We start from the raw sequence: 27949 nt of genomic DNA on the forward strand, positions 1-27949 counted from the left end.
CATGGGGCCCTTTTGGGAAGGAATTCGGATTAGATGGTGTTATGAGTGTGGAGCCCCCTGCCTGTGGCTTTGTAACAGAGACCAGAGTTGGCATGTCCACCACCTTATCAGGCAAGGGTCTCTCACTGGATGCCTGCAGCATGCTCTTGGACGCCCCAGCTTCCAGAACTATGAGCTAAATAAACCTCCCTTCTTTATAAATGTCCTGGTCTCAGGTATGTTGTTTTAGCGACAGCAAATGAATTGAGACTGATGTTTAGAAGAAAATGTAAGGGCTGGGGTGTGGCTAGAGGTAGAGCATTTGCCTACCATGTGCAAGGCCCACCGTTCCATAACCCAGCCACACACACACACACACACGGGTATCTGGAATCTTTGCAAACTTGGGCTCAGCAAACATTGCCTGCACAGGAAGCACAAAGAAAATTGAAACTGAAAAACTGAACTTCACTGTAATTTTAACACCTGCTTTTTGGGAGATATAATTAAAAGTGAGAAAACAAGTCATAAGCCACCTCTGTGACGAAGGACTTGTTCCCAGAATATACAAAAGTGGTCAAAGAACAGGGAACCCAGTGACCTGAGGCTCCTCTAGCACGTGGCCAGCATATGGGAACGACAGCAGTGGCAGTCACCTGGGACCGGCTGGAATGTTACCCCAGCCACCCAGGGATCAGCGGGCTTCCACAGAGGCTGCCCAACGCGTGCCAGGTCAGTAGAATGGGCAAAGCAGGAGTGTCTGGCTGAGGCAACCCCAGCCCTGCCCTGCCTCCAGAGAAGGCCCCTCCCTGAGGACAGAGACCCAAAAGGGCCCAACACTGGAGAGGATGCACAGGCTCAGGCTGCCCGTGGCTGTGTGGTCCCCAGAGCCAGTCTGGTGGCAGAAAAGTGGCCTGGAAAGAGGCTGGGCACTGACTCAGGTCCAACGCCCAAATGCCACCTTCTGGGTGGCATGGCAGGTCGGGCTGTCAGGGGACAAGAGTACCTGTGGGTCTCCTTCTGGGGATGCTCTCGTTCCTGGAGGCAGGGTGGAGGACAGGAAGGAGAGCTGCAGTGCTGAGCTAGAGGCCCAGTGCCAGATCTACCCACCCAGGCTGTGACGTGGGTGACTTTCACAGGTGTTCTCCCAGTCCTCCCAGGTGGTATGGTTGGGGAGCTCCAGCCCGGAAGCCCTGCAGGACCCAGCACTGCAGACTACCCACCCTCACCAACCTCCAACACATTGGCCTAATCCTGCCCCAGGACCTTTGCACTGATCATGACTCAGGGTTGTCAGTTGGCTGCAGAGGCATACCCCTGTGGCCCTGAGCTCTCAGTGCACAGCACTAGCTGGGAGGCCTCCTTGGTCCCCCAGCCACACCTCCTTGGGCCCCACTCGGGTTCATACCCTTCTCCTAGATCCCATCTCACTTCTTTTGGCAGTGCTGGGGATGAAACCCAGGGCCTCACACATGCGAGGCAAGTGCTCTAACACCCCGGCTCCCCATTCGCCTCTTCTGAGGCCAGGAACCCCGCATCTGCAGCACATGCACCAGACCAAGGGCTGATCCTGGAATCCACATGGCAGCCTCCAGCCAGGGCCTGCCAGATCCCTGACTTCTGATGACTAACGAAGGCTGGGTGACCAGCAGAGCTGGGTGTGCGCCGTGAGTCCAGCTGGTCTGGGGCTCCACCCGCTACACCACCCCACTTCTCCAGGCTGTTTCTCCCTCTGTAAAGCAGGTCTTTGGGCCCCCGGAGGAGACCCCTGGCTCCAGCCCCACCCCCCCAGTCCACAGTGCGTGTGACCCGCATGAATCGCAGGCCACCTCGGGCTCGGCCCCAGGCCGCAGTGGAAAGAGGCTCTGCAGGCGGCACATGCGGGGTGGGAGGCTTTATTTCACTGTGGGGAGCCTGGACAGAGGGCGGCAGGCGGGGTCTGAAGGGCTGGCGGTCAGGGGGCTGGGCAGGGGCGGGCTGCCCCAGGCCTACTGAGGAGGAGAGACAGGCCGGGCGTGAGCCCTGACCCGCGGGGCGGTGGGGGAAGGGTGAGAGCTGGGTGGAGGAACGAGGGCCCCTCCTCTGGGCTGCACCCCACTTTCCTCCTAGGGGGCCTCAGTCCCTCCTGCTCTCTGGGCTTTGTGACCCCCGATCCTGGCTGCCCCAACCCAGAGGGGGCCAGGCCACAGAGGACAGTGGACAGGGAGCCGGGGAGTCAGGAGTGCAGGGTGGGGTCCACGGTGTGCAGAGGAGTGGCGGCCACCGGGTCCCTCAGTTCCTGGCAGCGATGACCACAGAGAGTGCCACGCCCCCCAGAGCAACAGCAGTCGCCCCGAACAGCCACTTCCAAGGGATGGACTGTGAACAAAGGGGAGAGGGGATCACGACGGCGAGGGCGTCGGAACCGGCTTCCCAGCCTCGGCTCCCACCATGGTCCACTCAGGCCTCCTGGGAGCCGCACGCCCCCCCCCCCCCCCCCCCCCCCCCCCCCCCGGCCCTCCAGAGTCAGTTCCACCCTCTGCCTGTCCTGGTCAGGGCAGGGCTGGGGCTGGGGTCCCAGCTTCTCCCAGCACAGCCCAGTGGCAGAGGACTTTGAGGCGTCCCCCTCTCTGCCTGACACTCTGTCTGTCACCACAGCCCCCTCAGGGCCCTGTGCCCGCAGGCTCTGCTCACCCAGGCGCCCTTGCCAGGACACTTGGCTGGCAGCCGGCTGGGGTTGCCCAGCATTTTCCGGTAGAGGGCCGTCTCTGTGCTGCGCTGAGCCGCGTGCTTCTTCACCAGCTTGGACAGCTCCGCGTGGATCGTCTGTGGAGGGGGGCGTGGGCAGGGAGGGCACGGGCAGCGGCAGCCACCCCGATGTCACTGCTGTCACTCTGCCCTCCTGGGACATGAGGGCTCTGCCCGCCCACTCTGGGCTTCACCAACGTGGGAGCTGCTGTCCCCACTGCCCAAAGGAATGGGGTAGATGGTGCAGAGCACAAGACAGCCGGGAGAGAGGAAGGTTCTGGGAGGAAGGCCAAGACACAGGCTGGCCCGGACGGTGGTGCCCTCAGCCCTTGGGAGTCCTGGCAACATGAGTCCAGACTGTCCATGTGGGGCACATTAGCAAGCTGGCCAGGGGCCTTTAGTTGCCCATCCCCCTGCCCACATGGGAACACCAGAGAACCACAGCAAGGAAAACTTAGGGCAGATTACAGGCAAGACTTCCCAGGTAGCCCCACAGAGCAAGTCCCTGGGACATCCCTGTCCTGCTCACCTTGTTGGAAGGTTCCAGCTTCAGGGCTGCCCTCAAGATGGGAATGGCCTCACTATATTCACCTTGCTGAGCCAGCACCTGTGGGGGAAAGGGGCAGCATCCCTGGGGACCCTGGCAGGCCTTGCTTTCTTTGGAGACCCAGCCTGCCCAGCTCCTGGACACCTGAGCAGCCCCATCCATCTCCAGCAGCAGCCCAGCTCCCAAGCCCTCAGCTGCCTTGACACTACGGCTGGCATCGCCCGCCCCCAAGCCTGCCCCCTCCCATGTGTCTGGCTCAGCCCGAGCTGGACGCCTGGGTGCCCACCGCGCCTCCTCCTTCCCCCACTGCCTTGGCAGGCCTACAAGGCCCACGGGACACTTCTAAGGTTCAGGCCAGGCACGTGACCCAAGGCCCTGATGAGATCCAGCCTGAATGAAGTGGTACCGCGGGGAGGCCGTGGTAAGGAAAGAACGAAAGCCTGGCGCTTGGGGGCCGGAGGTGGGGTGCGGGAGGGGCAAGAACCCCAAAGGCCATGGCCCAGAGACACAGCATCCCCACACCACCGTGCATGCCTGGGTCTTGAGTGCCCACCTGGATCTAGCCATGCCTGAAGCCAGCTACCCTGGACGTGGCATGAACCAACAACCCCTCTCTTTAGCTCGAACCTGAGTGCGCTTCTTTCACTTTCAACCAGTGGATGACCTACAGCGCCCCCAGATTATAAGCTCTTAGAAAACAGTTCACAGCAGTCCGGCATGGTGGCCCATGCCTGTGACTCTCGAGGCTGAGGCAGGAAGACTGGGCCTCAGCAACATAGTAAGGCCCTGTCTCAAAACAAAAAAAGGGTTAGGGATGTGACTCAGTGGTGAAGCACCCCTGGGTTCGATTCCTGGTACTAAAAACAAAACAAAAACAACCCAGCAACAGCATCTTCTTCCTCCCCTTATTTATTTGTGGGACTCTGCATCCAGTAGGTGCTCAATGAATGCCAGCTGGAGGGAACTGGCCAGGTCTCTCACAGCCAGGTCAGGCCAGATGTTCAACCAGTACATTTACCGAGCACCCACTGTGTACCTGGCCTGGTATGCAAGGTTAGAAGTTCAGCAGTGAGCAAGAGACCCAACCTCCACTTCCTACAAGTGGAGACAGACAAAGGCAAGACACCTCCGTGTGCCACTTATCAGATGGTGACATGGGAAAAGTGAAGACGTGGCAGGGCAGGCGGATGAGGCGGGCAGAAGTGCCTCCTGAAGTGGTGACTCAGAGCAAACACCTGAATAGGAGCTGGGGGTGCAGCTCCGTGGTGGAGCCTTGCCTCACGTGTGAGGCCCTCGCTTCTGTCCCCAGCAACCCCCCCACAGACACACACCTGGAAAAACAAAAACTAAACCTGAACAGGACCAGAAAGACCCAGGCAGGTACCTAGGGTGAGCCTGGGCCAAGGTCCTGGGGCAGGTGTGGGCCTAGAAGCAAGCAGGCAGGAGCCTGGGTGGGATGGAGAAAGGCAGAAGGTGACAGCACAGGTATTGGCAGGAAGGGGACAAACAGATGACTCAGGGTCCCAAGGGCCACGACAGGACTCAGCTCTTACTCTGAAGGCGACAGGAGTCACGGAGGACTATATGCAGGAAGAGCTGCCCTGGGCAGGGGTGAAGCACCCAGGAGCTGGGCTCTAGCCTCAGCCAAGGAACTGATGGGACCTGGGCTGGACCCGCCCCTGCCCCGAGAGCCAGCGCCACCGGCCCACCTTGCCCTTCCGGAAGAGCGCCTTGATGTTGTCGGGCTGGTGCTCAAGCACCAGGCTGCAGGAACGCAGGGCGGCGCGGTAATGGTCCAGCTTCAGCTGCGATGCCGCCAGGTTGTTCAGACACTTCACCTTCAGCTGCAGGAGCTGCTCCTCCTCCTCGAAAGTCATGTCCACTGTGGAGGACAGCGGTCACTGCACCCCGGGACCCGCTCCTCTGAGGGACAGCTGCCATCCCCAGGCGCGGAGCTCCGTCCGCCCATCTGACAGGGGACCATGGTCACACCTTCCCCAGGGCTCATGTCCGACTCATGGCACCTTAAGGAAGGAGTGCTGGAGGGGCTATGTGGACAGGTGTCACCTGCCACCGCCCATCAGATTCCCACGCTCCGTAACATCCCCGCTGGCCCCGGGCTCGCCAGTCTGGAGGGACCCTGGTCTGAAGGCAGCCTGGGGTTCCTGGCGCTGAGCATGGAGACACGCCTCTGTGGGGGCAGTGGTGGGCATCTGACCCAAAGGTACTCAGTCACCTTTGGCGCTGGACGTGATGGCCTTGATGGCAAGGTCGTAGGAGTTGGCGGCCAGCACAAAGTCCGCTCGCTGGTAGTGGGCGTTACCACACTCCCGCTTCCGGTTGGCCAGGGCCACCCGCTCCTGTCCCGTCAGCATCTCCAGGTCAGGCCCATCCACAGCCGTCTTCAGGGTGACCTCCAGGCACAGGGCCGCGTGCGGGGGGATGTAGGGGCTCCTGCTGGGGAGGTGGGGCAGGCAGGGCGCACTCAGACCCGGGGGCACTGGCCCTCACCCCAGACTCGCCGGTTGACTCTGGGACAGGAGGGAAGGGCCTCAAGTCCCAGCTGTGCCCCATGGCCACCCCTCCCCAGTGAACCACAGGGAGGTCACCTTGCCACCCTGGAGCGTGGCTGGGCCAGCAGGTTTCCCTCCCTCAGCCTCTTCTACAAAGCGAGCAGGCAGATGGGGAACCTGGGGACGCCCACAGCATCCGTCACCCAGCTGGGACCCACAGTGGCGCTCACCTGCCCTGGGGGCCGTAGCAGTACTTGGAGTCAGCAGTGACCATGGCCGTCTCACCCACGTCCATGAGCGGGACACTGAGGTCCAGGGCCTGGGTGGACAGGGTCAGGGGACTCAGGTACCGCCCAGCCCAGCAAGGTACCCACCCTGCCCCCACCTGGCTCCTCCCTCCCCCAACCTGGATGACGTCGCAGTCGCCCAAGGTGAACACCAGCTCTGGCTCCTCCTGTACCCGCGTGCCGTTCTCCAGCGACATCTGCAACTGCACGGTGACCACCTGCCCCTTGGATGGTCGGCTTGAGCCAGGCGGGCCTGGGACCAGTGTCTTCTTTCTCAACAGCCCATTCCCTGCCAGGAGGAGGGGATGTGAATGGACTCAGATGGGAGCCCCTCGGCCCCGCCCAGCTCTACTTGCTGCAGAAGGCGCGGGCCAAACACAGGCCACCACCCACAGGCCAGGTGACCCAGGAGGCTGCACACTGGGCGTGACAGGGCAGACCTCTGTTTTGGGGGTGCTGAGGATGGAACCCAGAGCCTCGCACGTGCTAGGCAAGCGCTCCACCGCTGAGGCGCCTCCCCCAGCGCCAACAGGACAGATTCAGGAGTGACAACACTGCTGGAAACTGGCCCAATGAACAAGAGCTGGTCTGGACTGAGAGGTCCAGAGGACAGACGCTGGCGTAGGCCCTCCCAGCTCCAAATCCCAGCCCCGGGATGTCTGGGCCTCCGTTTACCCAGCCATGAAATGGGCCGACCACAGGGCCTCCCAGCGGTGCCCAGCAGGCCTTGCGTGGCTTGCAGAACCTGCCATGCTATGTTTCCACCAAGGCACCCTGTGCACTGAGCTAAACAGTTAAGTGGAGTCAAAGGGCTTATGAGCAAAAGCAGCCCGATGCCCCCATAATCCCACAAATGAGACCACAGCCACCCTCTCAGCTGCCTCAGCTTATGTCTCTCCCACGCCCCAGGCCACCCCAGGACCCGCCAAACAGCCAATGCCAAGGAAACCTGAGAACCAGGCACAAGGTTCAGCACCCTGCCGCCCACTGTCACCCCACAGCAGCTGCTGGGATGATGGCTTCCAGCACCCACGTTAGATAGCAGGGAACAGAAGCAGAGAGGGCAGATGACCTGAGTGGGGACATGCAGCTCTGCACGGGTCTCCCTGGGGCTCTCCCAAGGCATCCACAAAGCAGCCCTAGTGAAGTGAGGGCTGAAACCTCGGGGAGGTCGCCCGCCAGGTCTGCGCCAGTCACTCATGTTCCCACGGTGGCCTGCACGCTCTAGAATATTTTGCAAGTCTGAGTGGATCATAGCCTAAAGATTAGAGATACTGATGGAGCCATCCTTATTCTGGAGTATTCTAGAAAATTCCAAATTTCTGTGCTACACCCCTACTTGTACACACCGAGCATTCAGTCTGAGAACCAGCGATCCAAGGGATCCCTGGATCTTAAGGTTTGTGGGCTCTGAAGATGGATGTGTCAGACTGGAAAATGAAAACCCCAATTCTTTTTCCTTTTTTTTTGTTTTCTGAGGTGCTGGGAGGGGAACTCAGGGCTTCCCACACACTACGCAAGGGGTCTACCACAGTGGGTGCTAACATTCCCTGCCTGGAGGCCCCGATTCTGACCTCAGAAAGCAGCCACACTCACGCAGACAGCGTCACACTAGTGCTCTGAGGGGAGTGAGCAGCTCTCACACGAAGGAAGAACAACTTGCCAAACTCTACTGCACTCAGGGAGGCTGTGTGACCTTGGGTAAGTGTCTTTGCCTCACTGGGCCATTTTCCCATCTGTTATATAGGGAAGGAATTGGTCCAGGGTTGCTGGAAGGATCCAGCTGCACGGGACTGGTGTGGAGCCAGGGGTTTTAGAGGGTATTGGGGACTGAACCTGGGGTGCTTTGCCACTTGGCCCCATCCCCAGTCCACAGACATTATCAATAGTGGTGATGACTTACCATTTATCATAAAGACAATAACTACTTAGTGTATTGGATGCCAGGCCTAGCGGCAACTTGTTTTCCACAGAATATTAACATTTCTCGATTTTAGAATTCTGAGGGGAGGGGTAACTTAAGTTACTTTCTTTGTAGGACTTCTTTGGCATCGAGAATGATCATGAGGTGCTGGGTATATAACTCAGTGGTAGAGCACTTGCCTAGCACACTCGAGGCCTTGGGTTCCATCCCCAGTACTGCAACAAAAGGGAAAAAGAAAATCCTCCCCCAAATATAATAACAATAATTGCTAATGGCACTTCACAGTTATAAAGCATTTTAAGAACAATAATGAAGTCAGACAGGGTAGTTTATGCCAAAGTCAGCCTTAGGCAATATAGTGAGCCCTGTCTCAAAACAAAATTAAAAAAGGGCTAAAAGTGTAGTTCAGTTGTACAGTGCTTGCCAAGCAGGTAAGAGGCCTTGGATTCAATCCCCAGCATAAGGGGAAAATAATAATGAGTACTGTGAACCAGTCAGAGGGACGAATAGGACATTCTCCAGATCTATTTGACCTCAGGATGCATTTCTCAGGGACGGGCATATGTCAGACAATTGCCCAAAAAAGGTGCAGTGGGGGTTGGGAGCTGCTGGCAACCAGTATGCTGGCTGTGTGGCTCTGGGCAGGTGACTCAGCCTCTCTGGGCCGCTGTTAACAGCTCTGGGAAAAAGAGACACGTGGGGTGTGTGTGTGTGTGTGTACGAAAATGAATGGAGTTCATGAACATGAAGCATCTTAAGCAGTTGCCATTGGATGGCAATCACCATAGTTACCAGGTTACTTTCAACCCTCACAGCAGAGAAGGGGAAACGTGGCTCAGGGGATGAGAAGGCCTGGCCCAAGGTCACTCTGCACCTGAGCTGTCTGGGCCCTGCAGATCAACCCAAAGCACCCTTGCTCCTTACCCAGGACGTCCAGCCACTCTTCTGGAGCCGGGGCTGGGGCAGGCTCAGGCTCCATGGCAGCCAGGAACTCTCGGGCCAGCGCCCCAGGTTGCTCAGCCTCCTCCAGAGGGGACTGTCCCATGTCCTCGAGAGGTGGCAGCTCACTCAGGTCATCATCCTCCTCTTCCTCCTCTTCTTCCTCACCCTCTGCATCCTCAACCCCATCCAGCACCTCGAAGTCTTCAAGTGGTGGGACACCAGAAGGCGGTGGGGCAGTGGGCTCCGAGGGCTCAGCACAGGATGCCATACTGCAGGGGGGACGGGAACTGGCCCTGGCAGGGTTACATATGGGGTAAGAAACCCAGCGAGCCTCTCGAATTCTCTGCACCACCCATTCCCTGCATGCTGATTGCCCGCTTTGTGACTCAGGAACTGTGGCCCTCAGTTTCCTCATCTATACAGTAGGTACAGCAACAACCCAGGCTTGTTGAAATTAACAGCCCACGCATCAAGCCCTGAGCATCAGTGTTAGCTATTATTAGAGCTAATTATTATTTAATCTTTATAAACAGCCCAGGAAGTAGGGAACTCCCCCTCCCACAGTTGCAGAAAAAGAAATTGAGGCCCAGTGGGACAAAGTCATGTGCCCAAGGTCCCAGAGCAAGCCAACAGCAGAGGCAGAATTGAAACCTGGGGTTCCAGACCCTGGGGCCTTATCTGATTAAATACCAATAAAGAGCCACTGAGTTTTTCGTTTGTTTGTTTTTGGGATGGGGACAGCCCCTGAGGTCTTAGGGAAGCCATTTTTATAGCCTCTGAGCCACTTGTGCAGTTGAATCATTACCAGGGCTTTCCACTGCCAGCTGTCCCAGCTCCCAGAGACCCCTCCCCACAACCACCAGCACCAGCCTCAATCACCTAGAATCCCCAAGCCTTTTTCCTTCCACACCCTGAAGCTAATGCCACCCTGGAACAACAGGGACCCCAACCCCAATCCCCCCACCAAGGAAGACCTTTCTCCAGCCATCGAGCCTCCTTTCCAACCACTCAAAGCAGCTTTCTGAGTAGTAGAGACCCCCCCACGGCATTCCACAGCTTCTTCCTGGCCCCGGGCCTGTCTCCCCAGTCCAAGGCCTGTTGGGAGCCCCCAGTCCTGGCTGTACTATCACCAACCGAGGCCAGGCCCCTTCCCCCAGGCTCCAAGCTCAGAAGAGACCAAGCCATCACTCACCACAGCATCCCCTCCTCTACAATCCTCACCTGCCCGGCTCCTTCCGGGATCGGGCCCCTTCTCTGGGACCCTCCCGGCGCCCACCCCCACAATCCCCCGCGCCCACACAAATGGGCCTCCCACCCCAACCACCACCCCCAGCCATGGCCGGCCCCCCCACAGCCGCTCTGTAGCCCCGTAAACACCCGGTGTCCCCAGACGTCTCGCTCCCGATCCCATAACACCCTACGTTCTCCGGACGCCCCCTACCTGGGTCTGGCCCTCGGTCAACCACCCACCCAAGCCCCCAACGCCCCAGGCCGGTCTGACGCCACTAATCTGGGGCCCCGACCCCCGCACCCCTTGGGCGCCCCCAGCCCAGCACGTCCGTGTCAACAGCCCCCAGAGCGGCTCGCCTCCGCCCCCTTGGCCCCTACCCCCTGCCGCCAGCGTCTGGCTGCGCCCCCTAGGACACTATCGACCCCCGCGCCCCCAGCTCGCCTCCCCCACGGCCCCTCGCCCCGCCCATCGGCTACGGCCCCCGCCGCGCCGGCCTCCGGTCCAGCCCAGGCTAGGGCAGCGCCCAGGGCCGGCGCAACCCCGCCGGCGCCCCAGGACACGTGCCTCCGGCTCCGGGACCCCCGCCTGGGGTCCTGCGCCCCCCTCCCCGCCCCCAGCCGCGGCCGCCGCGCCTCGGGAACCAGGTTCGGGCGCCCGGCCCCACCTCCGCCGCGCCCATTGGCCGCCGCCACCGCGACTGCAGCGTCCATTGGCTTACCTACACGTCCTTCCCGGGCGCTGGCTCCGCCCCCTTCCTGCTTGGCTCCGCGGGACGTTCTTAAAGGGGCAGAAGCTTCTGGGCCATTTGGGGCGGGGGCGAGTGGGCCCTAAGTTAGACTCCCTAACGCTAGTGATCACCGCGCAGCGTGGTGACGCTCTTGGCTCCCATCAGAATTTTACCCTGTTTATCTGCGAAATGGAGAAAAACACCCATCTCCATGCACTCTCACCTTGGCGGCTGTTGGGAGAACAGTACCAAATGGTGTTTCCTTAAGTAGAAGGTTTGAGGGTTAGGGCATCTATGGGACTGCTGGACAACCACCCCGAAGCCTACTTACAGAAGTGGACCCGAGGCCCGGAAGGGGAACCACGTGCCCAAGGGCACACAGAACCCCCCCCCCCCCCCCCCCCCCCCCCCCGCCCAGCGCCCGGAAGATTGCCTGGTGCATACATGAGGCGCTCAATAACAGCTAGGTGGACAAGAGAGCGAGCAAGACCCCTAGAAGTTCCTCCTCCGTGCACCCTCTGCCACAGGGTGATAAAGTGCCCCGGGAGAAGGTGGTACCCTCGATTAGAAAGATTTTCATGAATTTCGTTTTGAAAACTGGGCACACACACCTCACCAGCTCTTGTTTTGTTTGTTCCCAGCAGGTTACCCTTCTAGAATGATCTCCTTTTGCTTTGCTCCCAACCCCACCCACCTCACTTTCCCATATCCCGACAGGGATTTTTCTCCTGTTTGGTGCCCAGTACCTCCTTGAACAATGCCTGGCACCTATGGAGTTCAATAAATGAATGAATAAATGAATGAGTCAGAGGTTGACCTTTGGAGGTAGCTGTCACTGGAGGCAGTCACGATTTTTGAAGGTAACTGGCTTCTCAGATCAGAGTTCTGAGATTGCCTCCCACAGGAAGTCCTCCCTGCTCTCAGGGCAAAGCCTGTACCCCACTAAGCTGTCCTCCTGGCTTTACGAAGCCCTCCTTTACAACTGGCTCACTTGTGTTGTTTGAGTCTCCTCTGCCGTGCCCCTGACGCTGGAAGACACCACCAGCAGCAGCCTGGGGAGGCTCTGTCCTTTCTAACAGTTGTAGTTCTGACACCTGCTCAGTGTCTGGCAGAAAAGCCAGACAGGGGACCTGGGGATCAGAAATCACAGCCCAAGGAAGGCAGGCTGGCCGGCCAGAAGTTGGTGGGGCAGCCAGGATATGGGAAGTCACCCCGGAAGGGGTCAGTCTTAGTTATGAGGAACTACAAACCTCAGTGTAGAGTGGGGCCACTTGTCCATCCATCCATCTGCACCTCTGTTAAAAGGTGGCTGGAGGAACTGCAGTAAACGGTGCTAAAAAAAGTAAACAGTAAATGGCTAAAATAAATATAAAAGCACCACCCAACCATAATATCAATGGCTGATACTCATTAAGCAAGCATCATAGGTATAGGCAAGCCCTTCATGCATATTTAATTTTTTTTTTTTTTTTGTACTAGGGATTGAACCTAGAGATGCTTTACCACTGAGCCAAATCCCCAGCCCTTTCATATTTTATTTATTTTTTTGCGGTGCTGGGGATCGAACCCAGGGCCTTGTGCTTACAAAGGCAAGCACTCTACCAACTGAGCTATCTCCCCAGCCCTCGTATCTTATTTAGAGACAGGGTCTCACTAAGTTGTTTAGAGCCTTTCTAAGTTGCTAAGGCTGGCTTTGAACTCTCTATTGTCCAGTCTCAGCCTCCAGAGCCACTGGGACAACAGGTATGAACCATTGCACCTGGCTAATCCTTTCTTATAAGATAAATATTCTGATATTTGGAAGCCACAGGACTAACTGCACACAGATTGTAATGGTCATGTTCTCCCAATGAACTAACTCTTTCATTACTATGACGTGTCCTTCTTTATCTGTTTCTTGCCTTAGAGCCGACTTTATTAGGATAGCGCTCATGCTCCTTTGGATCATGTTTTAAATGTTCCACACTCATTTACCATTTTGCCTTCCATCTTTTTGTATCCTTATATCAAACACACATCTCTTGGAAGCAGCATAGAATTGGGTTTTGCTTTTGTTTGTTTCTTTGTTTTTGTTTGTTTGGTACTGGGGATTGAACCTAGAGGTACTTCACCACTGAGTTACAACCCCAGTCCTTTTTATTTTATTTTTTAAATTTTGAGACAGAGTCTTTCCATGTTGCCCAGATGGCCTCAAACTTGTGACACTTCTGCCTTATTCTCCCAAACAGCCATGATCGTAAGTATCCAGCTGAGTTCTGCTTTTTGATCTATTCTGCCCATCTTTGTCTTTTAGCTGGGTTATTTGGCCTGTTTATATTTAATGTAATTATTAACATTTTGGAACATAAATCTGCCTTGTTATATGTTTTTTTCCTCTGTCCCACCTGCTTTATGTTCCTGTTTTCCTCCCTTTTTATCTTCTTTAGGGTTGGATGGGTATATTTGGTAAGACTCTTCTTAATCCTTTTTTTTTTTTTTTTTTTGAGACAGGGTTGCAGTATGTTGCCCTGGCTGGTCTCAAGCTCGCAGGCTTAAGTGAGTTCTACCCATCTCAGCTTCTTGATCAGGCATGTGCCACATCAACTTATAGATAAAGACACTTTCTTTTTTTTTAATTTCATTTTTTAAAAATTTTTACAGACTGCATTTTGATTCATTGTACACAAATGGGGTACAACTTTTCATTTCTATGGTTGTGCACGATGTAGATTCATACCATTCATGTAATCATACATGTACATAGAGTAATGATGTCTGTCTCATTCTTCTATCTTTCCTTCCCCCATCCCCTCCTGCCCCGTTTTCCTCTATACCATCCAAAGTTCAATAAGGACACTGAAGCACAGAGAGGTTGATTACTTTGTTCAAGGTCACAGTGATAAAGGACAAGATGGAGCAGATCCCTTCCCCCACTGGGTTTCGATTCCTGCAGGGGAGCTGGATATTGCACCAACAATGATGCAGGTAAGCATTCGATTGCAGCTGTGATGAATTCTATGTAGGAAATGAAACTGGAAAAAATTGCAAAGGACTTCTAATCCCGAAATGTGGGCTGCCTCCTACCCCAATGCCCCTATCACTGGGTTGGCTGGGCGTTCCCATCACTTCCTATCCTTTCCCTTGAACACAAAAAGAAAAACATTTTCTGGTCACCAGTCCACTATGTAAAACATATTTGGGGCTAGCCAACTCCCTTTTGGCCTTGACATACAGCCCCCACTCCTTCCAGGACCCTCAGAAATGTTTCCTAGCTTCCAGCAGAGCCCCAGGGACCCCCTGAAAAGCTTGGTTTCTCCAGTCTGCTTAGATTGTCATTCTGTACCCACCCACCCCCCACCACCGCCACTCCAGCGTCCCTCTCTTGGCTCTGGCTGCTGCCCAGCTCACTGAGGTCCTGGATTCTGATGAGGGTCAGCCCACACTGTGCACTTACTCCTGGATCCTCTGTTCTGAATGACTAGCTGCACCTAGCAAACTCCTAATCTTTCTTCAAAACCCCACCCAGATGTACTACTTCCAGGCAACGTTCTTTACCTCCAGAGCGAGCCCTCTGACCCCACTCCTCAGGTTCCCCCAGGCTTGACATCCTCCTCCCTTTCCAAGCACTGATGCCCACAGGAGTGTGTTTCTGACTCCACCTCTACTCCTTCTCCTCCAAGGCCAGCCAGGGGTGAGTACTCTGGATCCCCGCGATATGACCAATACCCAGAATGGAGGAGAAAAACATTTTTGGGGGGATTGAAGCCAGGGGTACCTTACCACTGAGCCACATCCCCAGCCCCTTGTTTTGTTGTTGTTGTTGTTGTTGTTGTTGTTGTTGAAGCAGGGTCTAAGTCGCCAAGGCTGGCCTCAAACTTCCAATCCCCCTGCCTCCTCAGCATTCCCAGTTGCTGGGATTTCAGGCACGTCAGTCACTGTTCCTGAATGGAGTAAAAACAATTTTTAATTGTCGAACATATCTGAATCCTGGCTGGCATTGAGTTTGTTTTTCTTCTCTCTCCTCTTCCTCTTCTTCATCTTTCAGTACTGGGGATTGGCAGGCCATATAGCCCATCTGGTAGAGTGCCTGACTTGCATGCTCGCGGCCCGGGTTCGAGTCCCCAGCACTGTGGGATTGCGGAAATAACAAAGGAAACCAAATCTGAGCCTCTCAGTACTGGGTATTGTACCCAGGGGCACTCTACCACTGAGTTACACCCCGCCCCCTCTTCTTTGTTTTGTGGCAGAGTCTCCCTGAGTTGCCTAGGCTGGTCTGGACCTTGTGCTCCTCCTGTTTCAGCCTCCTGAGTCACCAGGCGCTGCCACCATACTGGACCATCACCGACTTCAATGACTGAAGGCAGCAGAATGTGGGAACAATATTACCTACAATTTACTGAGGGCTCATCACATGCCAAGCCTTGTTGTAAGGATTTCACTGCATGATTCATAAGGTTAGGCCACTTCATCCAGGCCGTGTGGCTAGGATGTGACAGGCCTGCAATTAGAACGCAGATAAGTCCAATTCCAGGGCTTTTTAACAGGTGCCTGAGAACTTTTTTTTTTTTTTTCCCCTCAGTACTGTGCAGTACTGGGAATTCACCTCTGGGCTGCTGTACCACTGAGCTGAGCTACATCTCCAGGCCTGTTTATTTTTGAGATAGGCTCTCCCTAAACCGCCCAGGCTATCCTTGAAATTGGGATCTTCCTGCCTCAGCCTTCTGAACATCTGGAGTTACTGGTGTGCACCACCAGTGGTTTTTATTCTATGCAGTTGGCCCTCCACATCTGTTGGCTCTGCACCCAAGGATTCAACCAACCGTGAAAGAAAAATATTCTTTTTTCGGCAGGGCAGAGGGTAGAGGTCCTTCTGGGGATCTAGCCCCGGCACATTCTACCACTGAGCTCCATTCCCAGTCCTATTTATTTATTAATTTACTTTTGAGGCAGGGTCTTGCTAAATTGCTTAGGCTAGTTCAGCCTCCTGAGTCACTGGGATTAAAAGTATGCACTACTGTGCCCAGATAGAACAAAAATATTCTAGGAAAAACAGCATCTGCACTGAACATGTAAACTTTTTGGTTGTCAATATTCCCTAAACAATACAGTACAACTATGTACACAGCATTTATATCGTATTAGGTGTTCTAAATCATCTAGGTACAATATAAACTCTACAGAAGGATGTGCATAGGTTCTATGTAAAGACTATGCCATTTTAGATAAAAGACTGCAGTACCCTAGGATTTTAGTATTCACTGGTCCTAAAACCAATCCTCCAGGAGTGGAGTCTCCCTCTCTCTCTCTCTCTCTCTCTCTGCTTCCTGATGATGCAAGTTGCTTCCCTCTGCCACACTCTTCTGCCATGATGTTCTGCCTCACCTTGAGTCCCAAGGAATGGAGCTGGCCTTCTATGGACTAAAACCTCTGAAACCGTGAGCCCTCAAATAAACCTTCCCTCCTCTACAATTGTGCTGGTCAGATCATTTATTCACAGCAACGAAAAAACTGACTAAAATAGTAGATGCTCATGTACATTTTCTAGTTGTAACTGCTAATAGGGTCTAGAAGTATTGATATCCCAGTAGCAATGAGCACACCAAGCACCTAGATCTTGGCTTCTTCAAGCAAAGAAGCCAAGCTCCTTGGACAAAGGGCTGATTCCAGGGTGGTTTCGCTGCATGGAACACTTTGTGGTACCCATAATAAAGAAGTGCTCACAAAATCATGGGGATGTATCAAAAGAACACAGGAGTGAATTTAAAGGGGCAGCAAAAGAAATAACACTTAATTAATGATAATTCACATAAAGTACCTGCAAGTGCACAGTGATATTAATACTTGAATAAATACATAATCAGAGAAGACTGGACAGTATTGATTACAGAATTCTGATTAGTAATGAAGTTAATAATAGAAAACCACTATGAGGTAAACACTACCATAGTTATTGTTGCCAGCAAGAACCACAGATGGATGCAAAAATTAGTGGATAGAAAAAAACTGACAAGCCAGGTGTGGTGGTGCATGCCTGTCATCCCAGCGCTTGGGAGGCTGAGGCAGGAGGATTGTGAGTTCAAGCCCAACCTCAGCAACTCAGCGAGTTCCTATCTCTAGTAAAATATAAAAAGGGCTGGATAACTAATGAGAACAAATTTTTAATTTTTTTAAAAAATAAAGAAAAATAACTACAAATCAAATAAATAAATAAATAAATAGGGTTAGGGATGTGGCTCTGTGGTTAACAGCCCCTGGGTTCAATCCCTGGTACCAAAAGGAAACAAAACAAAACAAAACAAAAAACACCCTCCAAAACAACAAAAGTTTAAGACCCACAAGGCATTTGCATGGTCTTTTTTCCCCCTCATTTTTCTTTCATTTTCCCCTCCCCCTTCTTTTTTTTGGGGGGCGGGGTGGGGATGTTCTCTTAGGAGAACAATTGCAATGGGGAATATAGAAACTTTAGAGAAGAGAAACTGGCAGACACTGTCTTAAGCAAATAAGCAAATTCAACATCACCAATAATGAAACACATCAACACCGTGTGCCTCCAAAATACACAATCTGCCTAATCACAAGGAAATGTCGGACAAACACATAGATGGACATTCTGCAAAACTAGTATTCCTCAGAAGAAAGACAAGGAAGGACTGAGAACTCCCACACATTAGGGAAGACTAAGAACACAAGACTCGATTCAACGCAGAAGCCTGGATGGAACTCTGGCCAGTCGCCAAAAGCGGAGCAGAGATTTATTTATTTTTTAAATCTTAAATGTTGACAGATCTTTATTTTTTATTCATTTACTTATATGTGGTGCTGAGAATCGAACCCAGTGCCTCACACAAGCTAGGCAAGTGCTCTGCTACTGAGCCACAACCCCAGTCCCAGGAAGAGAGATTTATGAACCCGATGAGTCTGATTTCCAGCCTGGGAAGCAGAATACCTGGGTCTGATTCGGTTACAGGGCAGTGAAGCATTTAAGACCTTAGAGGCACTGTCTGCAACTCTTGGGCCTCAGTCTTACCATCTACATAATGGAACGTCTCTTTGGTTTTCCTTTTTCCGGGCTGCTTTCGAGCTCGGGCTTTGAACAACTGGGCATGCGCGAGAGGGACTGTTTGATTGGCTATTCACTGTGACGCACCAGCGACCACAAATTACGTATCAGTCCCACCACTTCCGGCCGCGCCTCCACGCACGCAAGTCGGTCCCAGAATACGACGCCGCCACGCGCGCTCGCACGCACGGTGCGTGGTGACGTTGAGGCGGCGAGAGCGCCATCCCGGAAGCGCGAGCAAGGCTGCCAGATGTGCAGGTGCCGCCGCCACCGACGCAGGGGCTGAGTTTGGGGTGGGGCTGGGGACCCCGGGGCCGCGGGGGAGCCGGGCCGGGTCGGGCGCGGCACCCGGGCTGCCGTGGGGTGGGGCGCGCCGCTGGCCACATCTGGGCACTCCTGCTGCGCACAGGCCTCAGTTTCCCCGGCTGCGCAGTGGATGCGCGGTCAGTGCCACGGGCCGGAGCTGGATTCGGATCCCGGGCGTGGGAGTTGGGGCCCGCATCCAAATCGTGCGGTGTCATACGAAGCCGCGCGTTGCCCGGCTGATGCCTCGGTTTCCCCTCTTTGTTGGGGGCGGGGCTTGAGTGCATAGTGGAGCCCCGCCCCACTTGGGGTGTTTTTGTGAGCTTGGGAAGCCGAGTTAAATCGAAATGACCTGGGTTGGAACCGTGGTGTCTCTCTGCCTTGCGTGTGACCTTGGACCACTGAGCCTTAGCTTCCCTCGGAGATGATAGTATCCGCCTCGTAGTGGTGATTTAGAATTCATTGAAATGTTTAATCAAATGAAGAACTAAATCCAAGTGATCGTTCATATTGTCGGAAACACCTGGGAGACTTGTTAAAAAAGATGATTCCCGGTCCCTATCTCGGGACTCCACATTCCCGTTGGAGAAACAGCCTGCTCAGAGCTCTGTTTTTTTTTAATTAAAGAAATGGGTTCTCCTTTTGTTGCCCAAGCTGGCCTCAAATTCCTGGGCTCAAGCAATCCTCCTGTCTCAGCCTCTGGAGTAGAAGCGACTACCGGTGTGTGTACTGGCGACATGCTGGAGGTTTTTTTTTTTTTTTTTTTTTTTTAATAACTTTTGGTTTTAGGCCTAAGATAGCACTGAGGTCTTGAGTCGTATTTTCGGAGACTCAGGTGAAATAACACAGCCTCCCTCCGCGTGTTTCTCCCATAATGTATTTGGAGTAGAGCCGAGTCCTTGCTGGATCCGTTCCGCTTTGTAGTAGCAGTTAGTCCAGGGAAGGCTTCCTGGGAGAAGCAGCTGGGTGTGAGGAGGTTGCCATGAACTCTTCTCCCATCTGGGAGCCAGAGGGACAGGAAAAAGCGGAACTGGGGACTAAACCCGGGGCTGCACAACCCCTGAGCTACATACCCAGCCCTTTTTATTTTTTATTTTGAGAAAGGATCTTGCTAAGTTGCCCGGGCTGGCCTGGAATTTGCTATTCTCCTGCCTCAGCCTCCCAGGGATGTGGGATCACAAGCATGTGCCACCGCGCCCAGCTACAGCCCTGTTTTGAAGCAGAACCATATCTTTGGACGTCTAAATCCTGTGCCTGACGGGTGCTAGTTGTGATCCTGTCCCCAAACGAGTGCTCTTTAAGCCCAAGTTTGCTCTTTATACATGATCCTGCTTCTGGAAGTGTGGCAGCTGTGGTGACCTTGCCTGACACATAGTAAAAGCCCAAAAACAGTTGGGGGAGGGAGCTTGCATCTGGTGTGGCAGCTTATTTATTTTTATGTTGATAGACCTTTATTTTATTCATTTATTTATGTGTGGTGCTGAGAATTGAACCCAGTGCCTCACACTTACTAGGCAAGCGCTCTACCACTGAGCCACAACCCCAGCCAGAGCATATTTTTTTAAATTAATTTATTTATTTAGTGGTACTGGGAATGGAACCCAGGGCCTTGGTCATGCTAGGCAGGCACCCTACCCCTGAGCTATATCCCCAGTCCCGTAGAAGGTAAGCAGGGGCTGCACATTACTAGCCAGATTCAAGGAACAGATAAATGTTCTTGGCCTGCATGATGTTTTTTTGGGGAAAAAAAAGTATTTGTTGCTAACATTTGGAAGTGAGGAAATTTCACAGAGGAAAAAAGACCCTATTAACATTTTTTTCCCATAAAAATATCCAAAGTCAGGCCAAAATCAGCTGCTTTAAGAGGCAGCCTTCTGGGCTGGGGTTGTGGCTCAGTGGTAGAGCACTTGTCTAGCATGTGTGAGGCACTGGGTTCCATCCTCAGCACCACATAGAAATAGAATAATTTTTTTTTTTTTTTTTTTAAGAGGCAGCCTTCTTGTAGCAGGTGGATACTGAATTCCTGCTCAGATTCACACCTTTGTGGAACCTGCAGACTGGGCATTTGAGTTAGGACTCAGGTTCACTGGTTGTGTGACCATGGCCTAGTTCCTCAGTCTCTCTGAGCCTCAGTTTTCTCATGTATATGTAAGGATCATAACGCTTCCCAGCACTTGGGCTTGGTGTCTTAGTCAGGCTATACTAAATGCTCAGTAAATTGAAAGGTAGCCAGATGTGGTAGCTCAGCCTGTGATCCCAGAGGCCCAGGAGGCAGAGACCTGAGGATTGCAGGTTTGAGATCAACTTGGCAATTTAGTGAGATCCTGTCTCAAGACAAAAAGGGATGGTTTGTAGTGGTAGAGGATTTCCCTAGCATGTGTAAGGCCCTGTATTCCATCTCCAGCACCACACATACGTCATGAAATGGGAGGAAAGGTGAAGCTGCTCAGACACTTTGCTGATCCTGTGCATGAATCTTTTTTTGAGGTTGTGGGGATAGAACGCCTGAAGCGTTCTGTGTGCTAGGCCAGCACTCTACCATGGAGTCATACCCGTAGCCCCTCTGTGTGACTCAGCCAATCAGAAGTTATACTGGGACTGTGGCTCCGAGGTAGAGAACTTGCCTAGCACATGTGAGGCACTTTGTTCGATTCTCAGCACCACACATAAATAAATAAAATAAAGGCACTGTGTCCATCAACAACTAAAAAAAAAAAAAAAAAAAAAAAAGGAGTAGACCTTTCTGTTGTTGTTTCCTTTCTTTTTTTCTTTATTATGGGAATGAGGATTGAACCCAGGGGCACTCTACCACTGAGCTACATTTATAGAACATTAAAGAAAAAAAGTGTTTTTAGAAAGGGTTTCACCAAATTCCCAAAGCTGGCCTCCAACTAGAGGTCCTCCTCCCCCAGCCTCCCTAGTAGCTGATATTACAGGCGTGCACCACCACACCTGGCTCTGTTGGTCTGTGAATGTGTGGTCCAAAGAGCCAAGCTATTTCAAAGTTCTAGATTTTTCCTAAATACCTCAGAAAGGTCAGTACTGTGTCCCACTCCTACATGGTCTGGAAAGCCCACACCTTCTGGGTGGGGATGGTCATCTGCGCTCCAGGCAAGCTGGGAACTGCAACGTCATCTGGGTTGCTGTGGCCCACAACCTGGCTGTGAGTGCCTGAAATTCTTGGCTTTAATTTGCTCGTAAAAGTCTAGCATCAGAGCTGAGTTTCAAAAATTTTGTTTGCCTGTCCAAAACAAAGCTCTGACAATCCCTTGCCAGGTTCTGGGCCTGGTTGAGACAGACAACCTTCTCTTGGAGCTGATGTTGGTATTGCGGCGGGGGGCGGAGGGGGCACAGGCAAACTGGTCAGCTTGGAACTAAGATAATTTCACGAATGGTGAACTACTGAAGCAGTGAAATGTAAGAGTGACCCAAGGCAGGTGTGGGGACACACGTGATCCCAGCGATATGGGAGGCTGAGGCTGGAGGATCGCAAATTTGAGGTCAACTTGGGCAACTTAGTAAGACCTTGTTTCAAAATCAAAAGCATTTGGGATGTAGCTCAGTGGTAGAGCTCTTGCCTAGCATGTGCAAGGCCCTGGGGTCCATCTTCAGTGCTGCAAAGAAAAACAGAGTGACCTAAGTTGGGTTGTCATCAAAGACCTCTGAAGAGACACTTGGAGGTGGTGATTTGGCGAGGCAGACATGGATATTCTGCTAGTGGGGCAGGAAGGAGGAGGAAGAAGGCTGAACAAATGAACAGCAGGTGCCCTGAAGGTGGGGGAGTGGTGGGGTTCCAATGTGCTGTGTGCCACTTACAAATATGACCCCTTTTGGTTCCCAACACCCCGAATTCTGGGATGACCACCCTGAGGCTCCAGTGGCATGGCTGAGTCACAGACCCATATCCCCACTGGGGGGCAGTGGTTGAGTCAGTACCCTACCATGAGGTTCTGCCCCTGGTGCTTGGCGCAGGCCACAGATAGTGTTTTCCCACCTGTTCAGGCCGTGGAGGAGGAGGAGGAGATGGACCCCCCAGACTCGGCCTCAAGGGTCTTCTGCAGCAGAATCCTGAGCATGGTGAACACGGATGACGTCAATGCCATCATCCTGGCCCAGAAGAACATGTGAGTGGTGGCTGCGGGGCCCCAGGCGTGGGAAGGGATTCACTTGCTGGCCAGTCCCTACCCCAGGCCACACTGGTGATAAAATGAAGGAAGTGAGCAAATCTGCCTGCTGGCTCCTAAGTGAATTCCTCTGTGGCCTGGAGGCGAGACCTTGGCACAGGAAGCAGGACTGCAGAAGGTCTCGCAGCTGTGAATGGCTTGGCAGGGGCTGTAGGGACTCCCGTACTGAGGCCTGTGTGGGGGGAGTTGGAGGGACCATAGGAGTTTTGGTTTTGTACTTTTTTTTTCCTTTTAGTAACTGGGGATTGAACCCAGGGGCACTCTACCGCTGAGCCACATCCCCATCCCCCCCCCCTTTTTTTTTTTTAAAGGTAGGGTCTCACTAAATTGGTTAGAGCCTTGCTAAGTTGCTGAGGCTGACCTTGAACGTGTGATCCTCCTGCCTAGACCTGCTATTACAGGCATGTGCCACGGCACCAGCTGTGGCTTCTTTTTGAGTCCTTAACCCAAAGGCTCTTCCCACGCTGCATTTATGACCCAGCACAGACCTCATTTCCTACCGTTGTTCCCTCTGTGCCTGGGGTGCCGGGTGAAGGGTCTCAGCAATACCCATCTCACTTCTAGTTCTTCAGGGCATATTCACACCTGGCCTTTGGGAACTCCCAGACTGAGGGTGGAGAGAAGCAGAGGCTGGCACTTCTGGCCCCATGGAGTCAGGGCCAGAGGAACAACCCGGGGTTGGTGGAATCTAAGGGGGAACAGCGAGTCTGCTTAAGGGAGAGAATGAGAAAGCGTTAGCTTTCCATCACTGTGACAAAATACCTGAGATAAACAGCGTAAAGGAGGAAAGGTTTATTTTGGCTTAGATGTTTCAGCCCACAGTTCCCTTGCCACGTTGCTTTGGCCTATGGCAGCACAGTATATTGTGGTGGCCGAGCACAGGAGAGTAGGCCTGTTGCCTTGGTGGCCATGTAGCAAAAAGACAAGACAGGAAGGTGTGAGGTCCCAGTGTGCCCTCGGAGGGCATTCCCCCAGTGACCTCACTTCCTTCCTTAGGCCTGCCTTCTAAGTGGTCACCATTTCCCAGCAGCTCCAGTCTGGTGGCCAGGCTTTTAGCACATGCCCTTCAGGGGACCTTAAGATCCATACCGTACTGAAGACACACGAGTAGAACTCAGGAGGCTGAATAGGAGTTTCTGGTGGCTTGAACAGTAGTTTTAACTGTACAGGCCAAGGAACCAGCACACGCAAAGGTCGTGAAGCCAGTAAGGACTTAGCATGGTCAGGCGGCAAGGGCCCTGGAGGCGGGCAGAAGAGCTTGTGCCCTTTCTCTGCGTCAGGCTGGACCGCTTTGAGAAGACCAATGAGATGCTGCTGAATTTCAACAACCTGTCCAGTGCCCGCCTGCAGCAGATGAGTGAGCGCTTCCTACACCACACAAGGACACTGGTGGAGATGAAGCGGGACTTGGACAGCATCTTCCGAAGGATCAGGTGTGTGGCTCCACCTAACACACAAACGGGGAAGTTCTGGGTTTTTTGTTGTTGTTATTTGTGTCTTTTTTATTGTGTTGCTGTTTGGTCCTGGAGTCTGAACCTAGGGTGCTTTATTACTGAGCTGTACACCCAGCCAGCCCTTTTTAATTTTGAGATAGGGCCTCACTGAATTGCTGAGGTTGATGTCAAACTTGGAATCCTCCTGCCTCAGCCTCCTGAGTCACTGGGGTTACGGCATGAGCCGCTGCCCAGCCCCAGCCCTTTTTAATCTCATATTGAGATTGTGTCTTGCTACGCTGCTCCAGCTGGCCCCCAATTTGCCACTCTCTGGCCCCAACTTCCCAAGTAGATGGGGTTACCGGCGTGTGCCATTGTGCCAGTTCCCTTTAAGAGACTTTGTTGTGTGCTTAAGTGTCCCAAGAAGATCTGAGCTGTGGGACAGAGCCTTGACGTTCTCGAGGCTGGGGACCTGGTTCAGTGGTAGAGCCCTGGCCTAGCTTGCGTGCGGCCCTGGCTCCATCCCTCACACCGCAGATAAAGAAAAAGAGGCAGATAGAATTGCTTGTTTCTGTAGATCCTTCCCAACCTGGTTTCTGAAAGGACAAGAGAAGATGATGCCCAAGTCCCTGGGCAGATCATCTCTCCAGGGGGCACCCGAGCCGCTCATGCCATCACACTGCCTTTCACAGCCTCAGCCCGTGCACCTGGGCCCAGAGCCAGCCAGTAACACAGTCGTATTTACATAAGACTCTATGGCTTCCTCTGTCCCAAGGGACAGCTGCACCTGCTGGCAGCTCGGGGAGCAGGTGCCAAAGATTGAGGAAAACATGTTTTATTGAGCAAACTCTAGGCCAAAACCATGAGCGGGGCTGGCTAAATCCCACCTTTTTTTTTGAGTTGGGGGTCTCACTATGTTACCCAGGCCGACCTTGAACTCCTGGACGATCCATCTGCTTCAACTTCTGTAGCAGCTGGGGCTACAGGTGCGTAACAGACACCTGACTCCTTATGCTTTATAACAGAACGTTTTCTGGGGCTTCATACCAGGCTTACTGGCCAGGTGATTTGGAGTGGGGGGAGCGGGAATCTTGAGAGTTGATAACCAAGGCTGTGTGTCCGTCACACAAGGAGGAGAGAGAGGCTGCCACCTGGGTTGGCACCAGCGACAGGGGTGGTACTTAAAGGACTGCTGGCTGGCTGCAGTGAGCCATAACAAACTGCTCCGAGCAGCAGCTCCCTGCAGCCCTGTTCTCTGCAAACCAGCCACAGCACTGGAGGAGAAAGAAGGACCAGCGAGTTAACAGAAGGAAAGTCTCTAAGCCTTGCTCAGTTCAGCAAGTGCCAGAACCAGAGTTAGGGCTGCAGATGCTGCAGTCCTCACCCCCACTTCTCACCTCCTCTGACATGAGCCTTGGCCCACGAAGGAGGGACAAGGCTGGGAAGAGGTACCCTGAGGAGCACTTGCTGAGGACAGGCAGGGATGCACTCTCATGGGTTGTCCAAAGGTACAGGAGGCTAATGGAAGGGGGTGCTGCAGGGAGAGGCCCCTCTGTGTCTCAGGGACCAAGCCCCAGTGTGGACCTCTGCCCAGATGTTCCCAGCCTTGCTGGGCTGAGCATGGGGCAGTGGGAGGGAGGCGTGGTGAGCCAGGGCCAGCCAGGTCCAGCATCTGATCAGCAGGTTCAGCCCCTGTGCCTTCCCTTCCCTGCAGGACCCTGAAGGGGAAACTGGCCAGGCAGCACCCGGAGGCCTTCAGCCGTAAGTGTCACCCAGGCTAGTGTGCCCCAGCATGCCAGTACCCTCTTCCCCGGGGGTGGCTTCCTGAAGGTCACTCAGGGCTGACCTTGAGCCCAGGCCCTGGTGGGTGAAGGGTCCGGAGACCTGGAGAGGGGGCAGAGGCAGGGGACTGGCAGGGTGCATTCAGCAGCCTGCAGAACAGGTGCAGGGACCTGGGTCCCTTCCGTGGGGGAGCTTATACAAGAGAATATGGAAAAGGACAGTGACAATCTTCTTGTCCTGGTGTGTATCCACATAGTCCCATGAGCCAAGCTGTGCCCCAAACCACCTGTGCGGTGGGGACGATGAGTGTCCTGGTTACAGATGGGGAAACTGATGCCCAGAGAAGCAGCATGACTGCTTGTTGGAGGAAGTGCCATTGAAGAGGGCAGTGGAGAGAATCAAGTTCACATCTGCCTAACGACACAGCCCAAGTGGCTCTGGGCCACCGTTCTGTGTTGCCTGCACCTCAGAGGGCTTCCCCTTCCTGAGCCTTTGTTTACCCCATCTGCTTAATGGGCCAATAACTCTCCGTCCCAAAGCTGCTGACCAGTACAGGCATGAACTCCCAGTTTGCCGAGCAGGGAGGGCAGGTGGAGAAGTGCCTGGCCCAGGTCACGTAGTGCGGGTGGGGAAGGACAGAGCTAGGCTCACCCCAGCCCAACCCAGGAGGCTCAGGCTGTGTCCTTACGTCCCTTCATGTTGAAGGGATACCCTCGCTTGCCTGGGCCCTGGTCTCCTCCTCAGCGAAATGGGCTAAGTCATGCCCCATGGGGTGGGGACCTGTCAGGTGTCACACACAGTAAATCCCCCACCTGAGGGCAACAAGGCAACAGACCCAACTCCTGGGCCTCCTTCCCCAGACATCCCAGAGGCCTCCCTCCTGGAGGATGAAGATGAGGACCCCATCCCGCCCAGCGTCACAACCACCATTGCCACCTCAGAGCAGAGCACAGGCTCATGTGACACCAGCCCTGACACCGTCTCGCCCTCCCTCAGCCCTGGCTTCGAGGACCTGTCCCACACGCGGCCTGGCTCTCCCACTGTCAACGGCCACAGCCAGACAGACGACGAGGGGAGGCCAGGAGAGTAGTCCTGCTCAGGCACCCAGATGTCTCGGGCAGTGGTGGCCCTCCCCAGGTGTCTGAGGTGGCAGTGGGTAACCCTGCCTCACCGTCTTCACCTTTGCCACCCTGTGCTGTCATCCAGGGCTCCCTCCTGAGGGCTGTGGAATTCCTGGGGTCTCTAATTTCCTGCTCCTCCCCCCCCCTCAGAACATAACTTCAGGCCAGGGCACAACCATCCCAGCTGGAGTGGTAGGACTGGGCACGAGGGACGTTTTCCAGAGCTGGGCCTCAGGTCTGCTCTGAACAATATTTGAAAGGTGACCAGACACAGATGTCACCCATCCCCTGGCCAGGACCTCCTGGAAGTGGCCAAGCATCATCACGTCATCCTTCCAGCCTGGCCCCCGCTAATTCTGGTTTCCCTGCCCCTTCCTCAGACTAAGGTATTGAGTACTTTGTCTGGTCGGTATCTCCAGGAGGTTTCTGAGACAGATAGGAAATTTGAGATGGGGGTCACTCAGCTCTGAGCTGATGAGGCCTGTGTTTGAACAGAGATGTGGACCTCAGGCCCAGTAGGCATCTGGCGTTTCCTGGAGCAAGCCAGGCCACCTTGGAAAACAGAGTTTAACGGAATATTTTTGTACCCGATGTTTACAGATGCTGTTGGGAAGTTATCAATAAAAAGACTCCGTTGCTAAAAAGGGAAAAGCACATCTACACTGGCTTCCTTCCATCCTTGGGTCTAGCAGCTGAGAAAGTGGACAAGTGCTGGATGGAGGGCGTGGGCCTTCCGTCAGGGCCTGCTGACAAGCTAGAAAGGATGGGCCTGACCACCAGGCTTGGCGGTGCACGCCTGCAATGCCGGCAGTTTGGGAGATGGAGGCAGGAAGATCGCAGGTTCCAGGCCAGCCTCAGCAACTTTGTGAGATTTGTCTTAAAAAAAAAAAAAAAGCTGGGAATGCAGCTCATGCTGGGGCTATCCCGTTAAACCCTAGTACCGCAAAAAAAGAAACATGGCTTTATTCTTTTTGGAAGTCTCCCTGTGGTGGCAGTCATAACAACCCAGGTTCGCAACCACCCGGTTCTCAGGTTCTGTGGGTACTGCTGGCAACATTTCCCCTTCCTCCTTGAATAACACCTCTAGTGTTATTCTAGTAACTCCTCTCAGTGTCAGAGGGAACTGGGGCAGCCAGACTGGATCCCATTCCTCGTTAGACTTTCCTAGTCAGCTCACATTCGGAGCTCTTAGAATCTATGTTAAAGGAAT

The 27949-nt window shown here is 53.8% G+C and overlaps 2 protein-coding genes across 7 annotated transcripts; one reads left to right on the forward strand and one right to left on the reverse strand.

The window, feature by feature from the left end:
* Window positions 1-1858: 1858 nt before the first annotated feature.
* On the reverse strand, window positions 1859-11221 carry FKBP8 (FKBP prolyl isomerase 8). Of its 3 annotated transcripts, none has more exons than XM_079116544.1 (9): window positions 11101-11221; window positions 8902-9212; window positions 6173-6342; window positions 5997-6085; window positions 5490-5710; window positions 4963-5135; window positions 3236-3313; window positions 2653-2784; window positions 1859-2337 (listed from the first exon to the last, which is right to left on the reverse strand). In XM_079116544.1, exons 2-9 carry the CDS (start codon window positions 9185-9187, stop codon window positions 2251-2253), a joined length of 1236 nt encoding a protein of 411 aa, XP_078972670.1. In that variant the 5' UTR covers window positions 9188-9212; window positions 11101-11221; the 3' UTR covers window positions 1859-2250. The 3 variants fall into 3 exon arrangements, with proteins under 3 accessions (XP_078972670.1, XP_078972671.1, XP_078972669.1); XM_079116545.1 differs by lacking the exon at window positions 11101-11221 and adding an exon at window positions 10715-10832 and having other exon boundaries at window positions 5490-5707; XM_079116543.1 differs by lacking the exon at window positions 11101-11221 and adding an exon at window positions 10715-10832.
* Window positions 11222-18017: 6796 nt separating this feature from the next.
* On the forward strand, window positions 18018-27397 carry KXD1 (KxDL motif containing 1). 4 transcript variants are annotated; one of them, XM_079116797.1, is made up of 5 exons: window positions 18018-18174; window positions 22222-22343; window positions 23684-23836; window positions 25551-25597; window positions 26479-27397. In XM_079116797.1, the coding sequence occupies exons 2-5, from the start codon at window positions 22243-22245 to the stop codon at window positions 26706-26708; spliced, it is 531 nt and encodes a 176-aa protein (XP_078972923.1). In that variant the 5' UTR covers window positions 18018-18174; window positions 22222-22242; the 3' UTR covers window positions 26709-27397. The 4 variants fall into 4 exon arrangements, with proteins under 4 accessions (XP_078972923.1, XP_078972924.1, XP_078972925.1 ...); XM_079116798.1 differs by having other exon boundaries at window positions 18077-18209; XM_079116799.1 differs by lacking the exon at window positions 18018-18174 and adding an exon at window positions 18879-18939.
* Window positions 27398-27949: the final 552 nt, after the last annotated feature.

Source organism: Sciurus vulgaris (assembly GCF_902686455.1).
Source record: "Sciurus vulgaris genome assembly, chromosome: 16".
In the NCBI taxonomy this organism is placed as follows: Eukaryota; Metazoa; Chordata; class Mammalia; order Rodentia; family Sciuridae; genus Sciurus; species Sciurus vulgaris.

Coding starts and splice junctions, on each gene's coding strand:
- FKBP8 (XM_079116544.1), bottom strand. CDS start 9,187: ATGGCATCCTGTGCTGAGCCCTCGGAGCCCACTGCCCCACCGCCTTCT. Junction 3,314..4,962: donor CGCTCTTCCGGAAGGGCAAG/GTGGGCCGGTGG, acceptor TTTCCCCCACAG/GTGCTGGCTCAGCAAGGTGA. Junction 2,338..2,652: donor GTCCTGGCAAGGGCGCCTGG/GTGAGCAGAGCC, acceptor CTTTGTTCACAG/TCCATCCCTTGGAAGTGGCT.
- KXD1 (XM_079116797.1), top strand. CDS start 22,243: ATGGACCCCCCAGACTCGGCCTCAAGGGTCTTCTGCAGCAGAATCCTG. Junction 23,837..25,550: donor AGCATCTTCCGAAGGATCAG/GTGTGTGGCTCC, acceptor CCTTCCCTGCAG/GACCCTGAAGGGGAAACTGG. Junction 25,598..26,478: donor GCACCCGGAGGCCTTCAGCC/GTAAGTGTCACC, acceptor CTCCTTCCCCAG/ACATCCCAGAGGCCTCCCTC.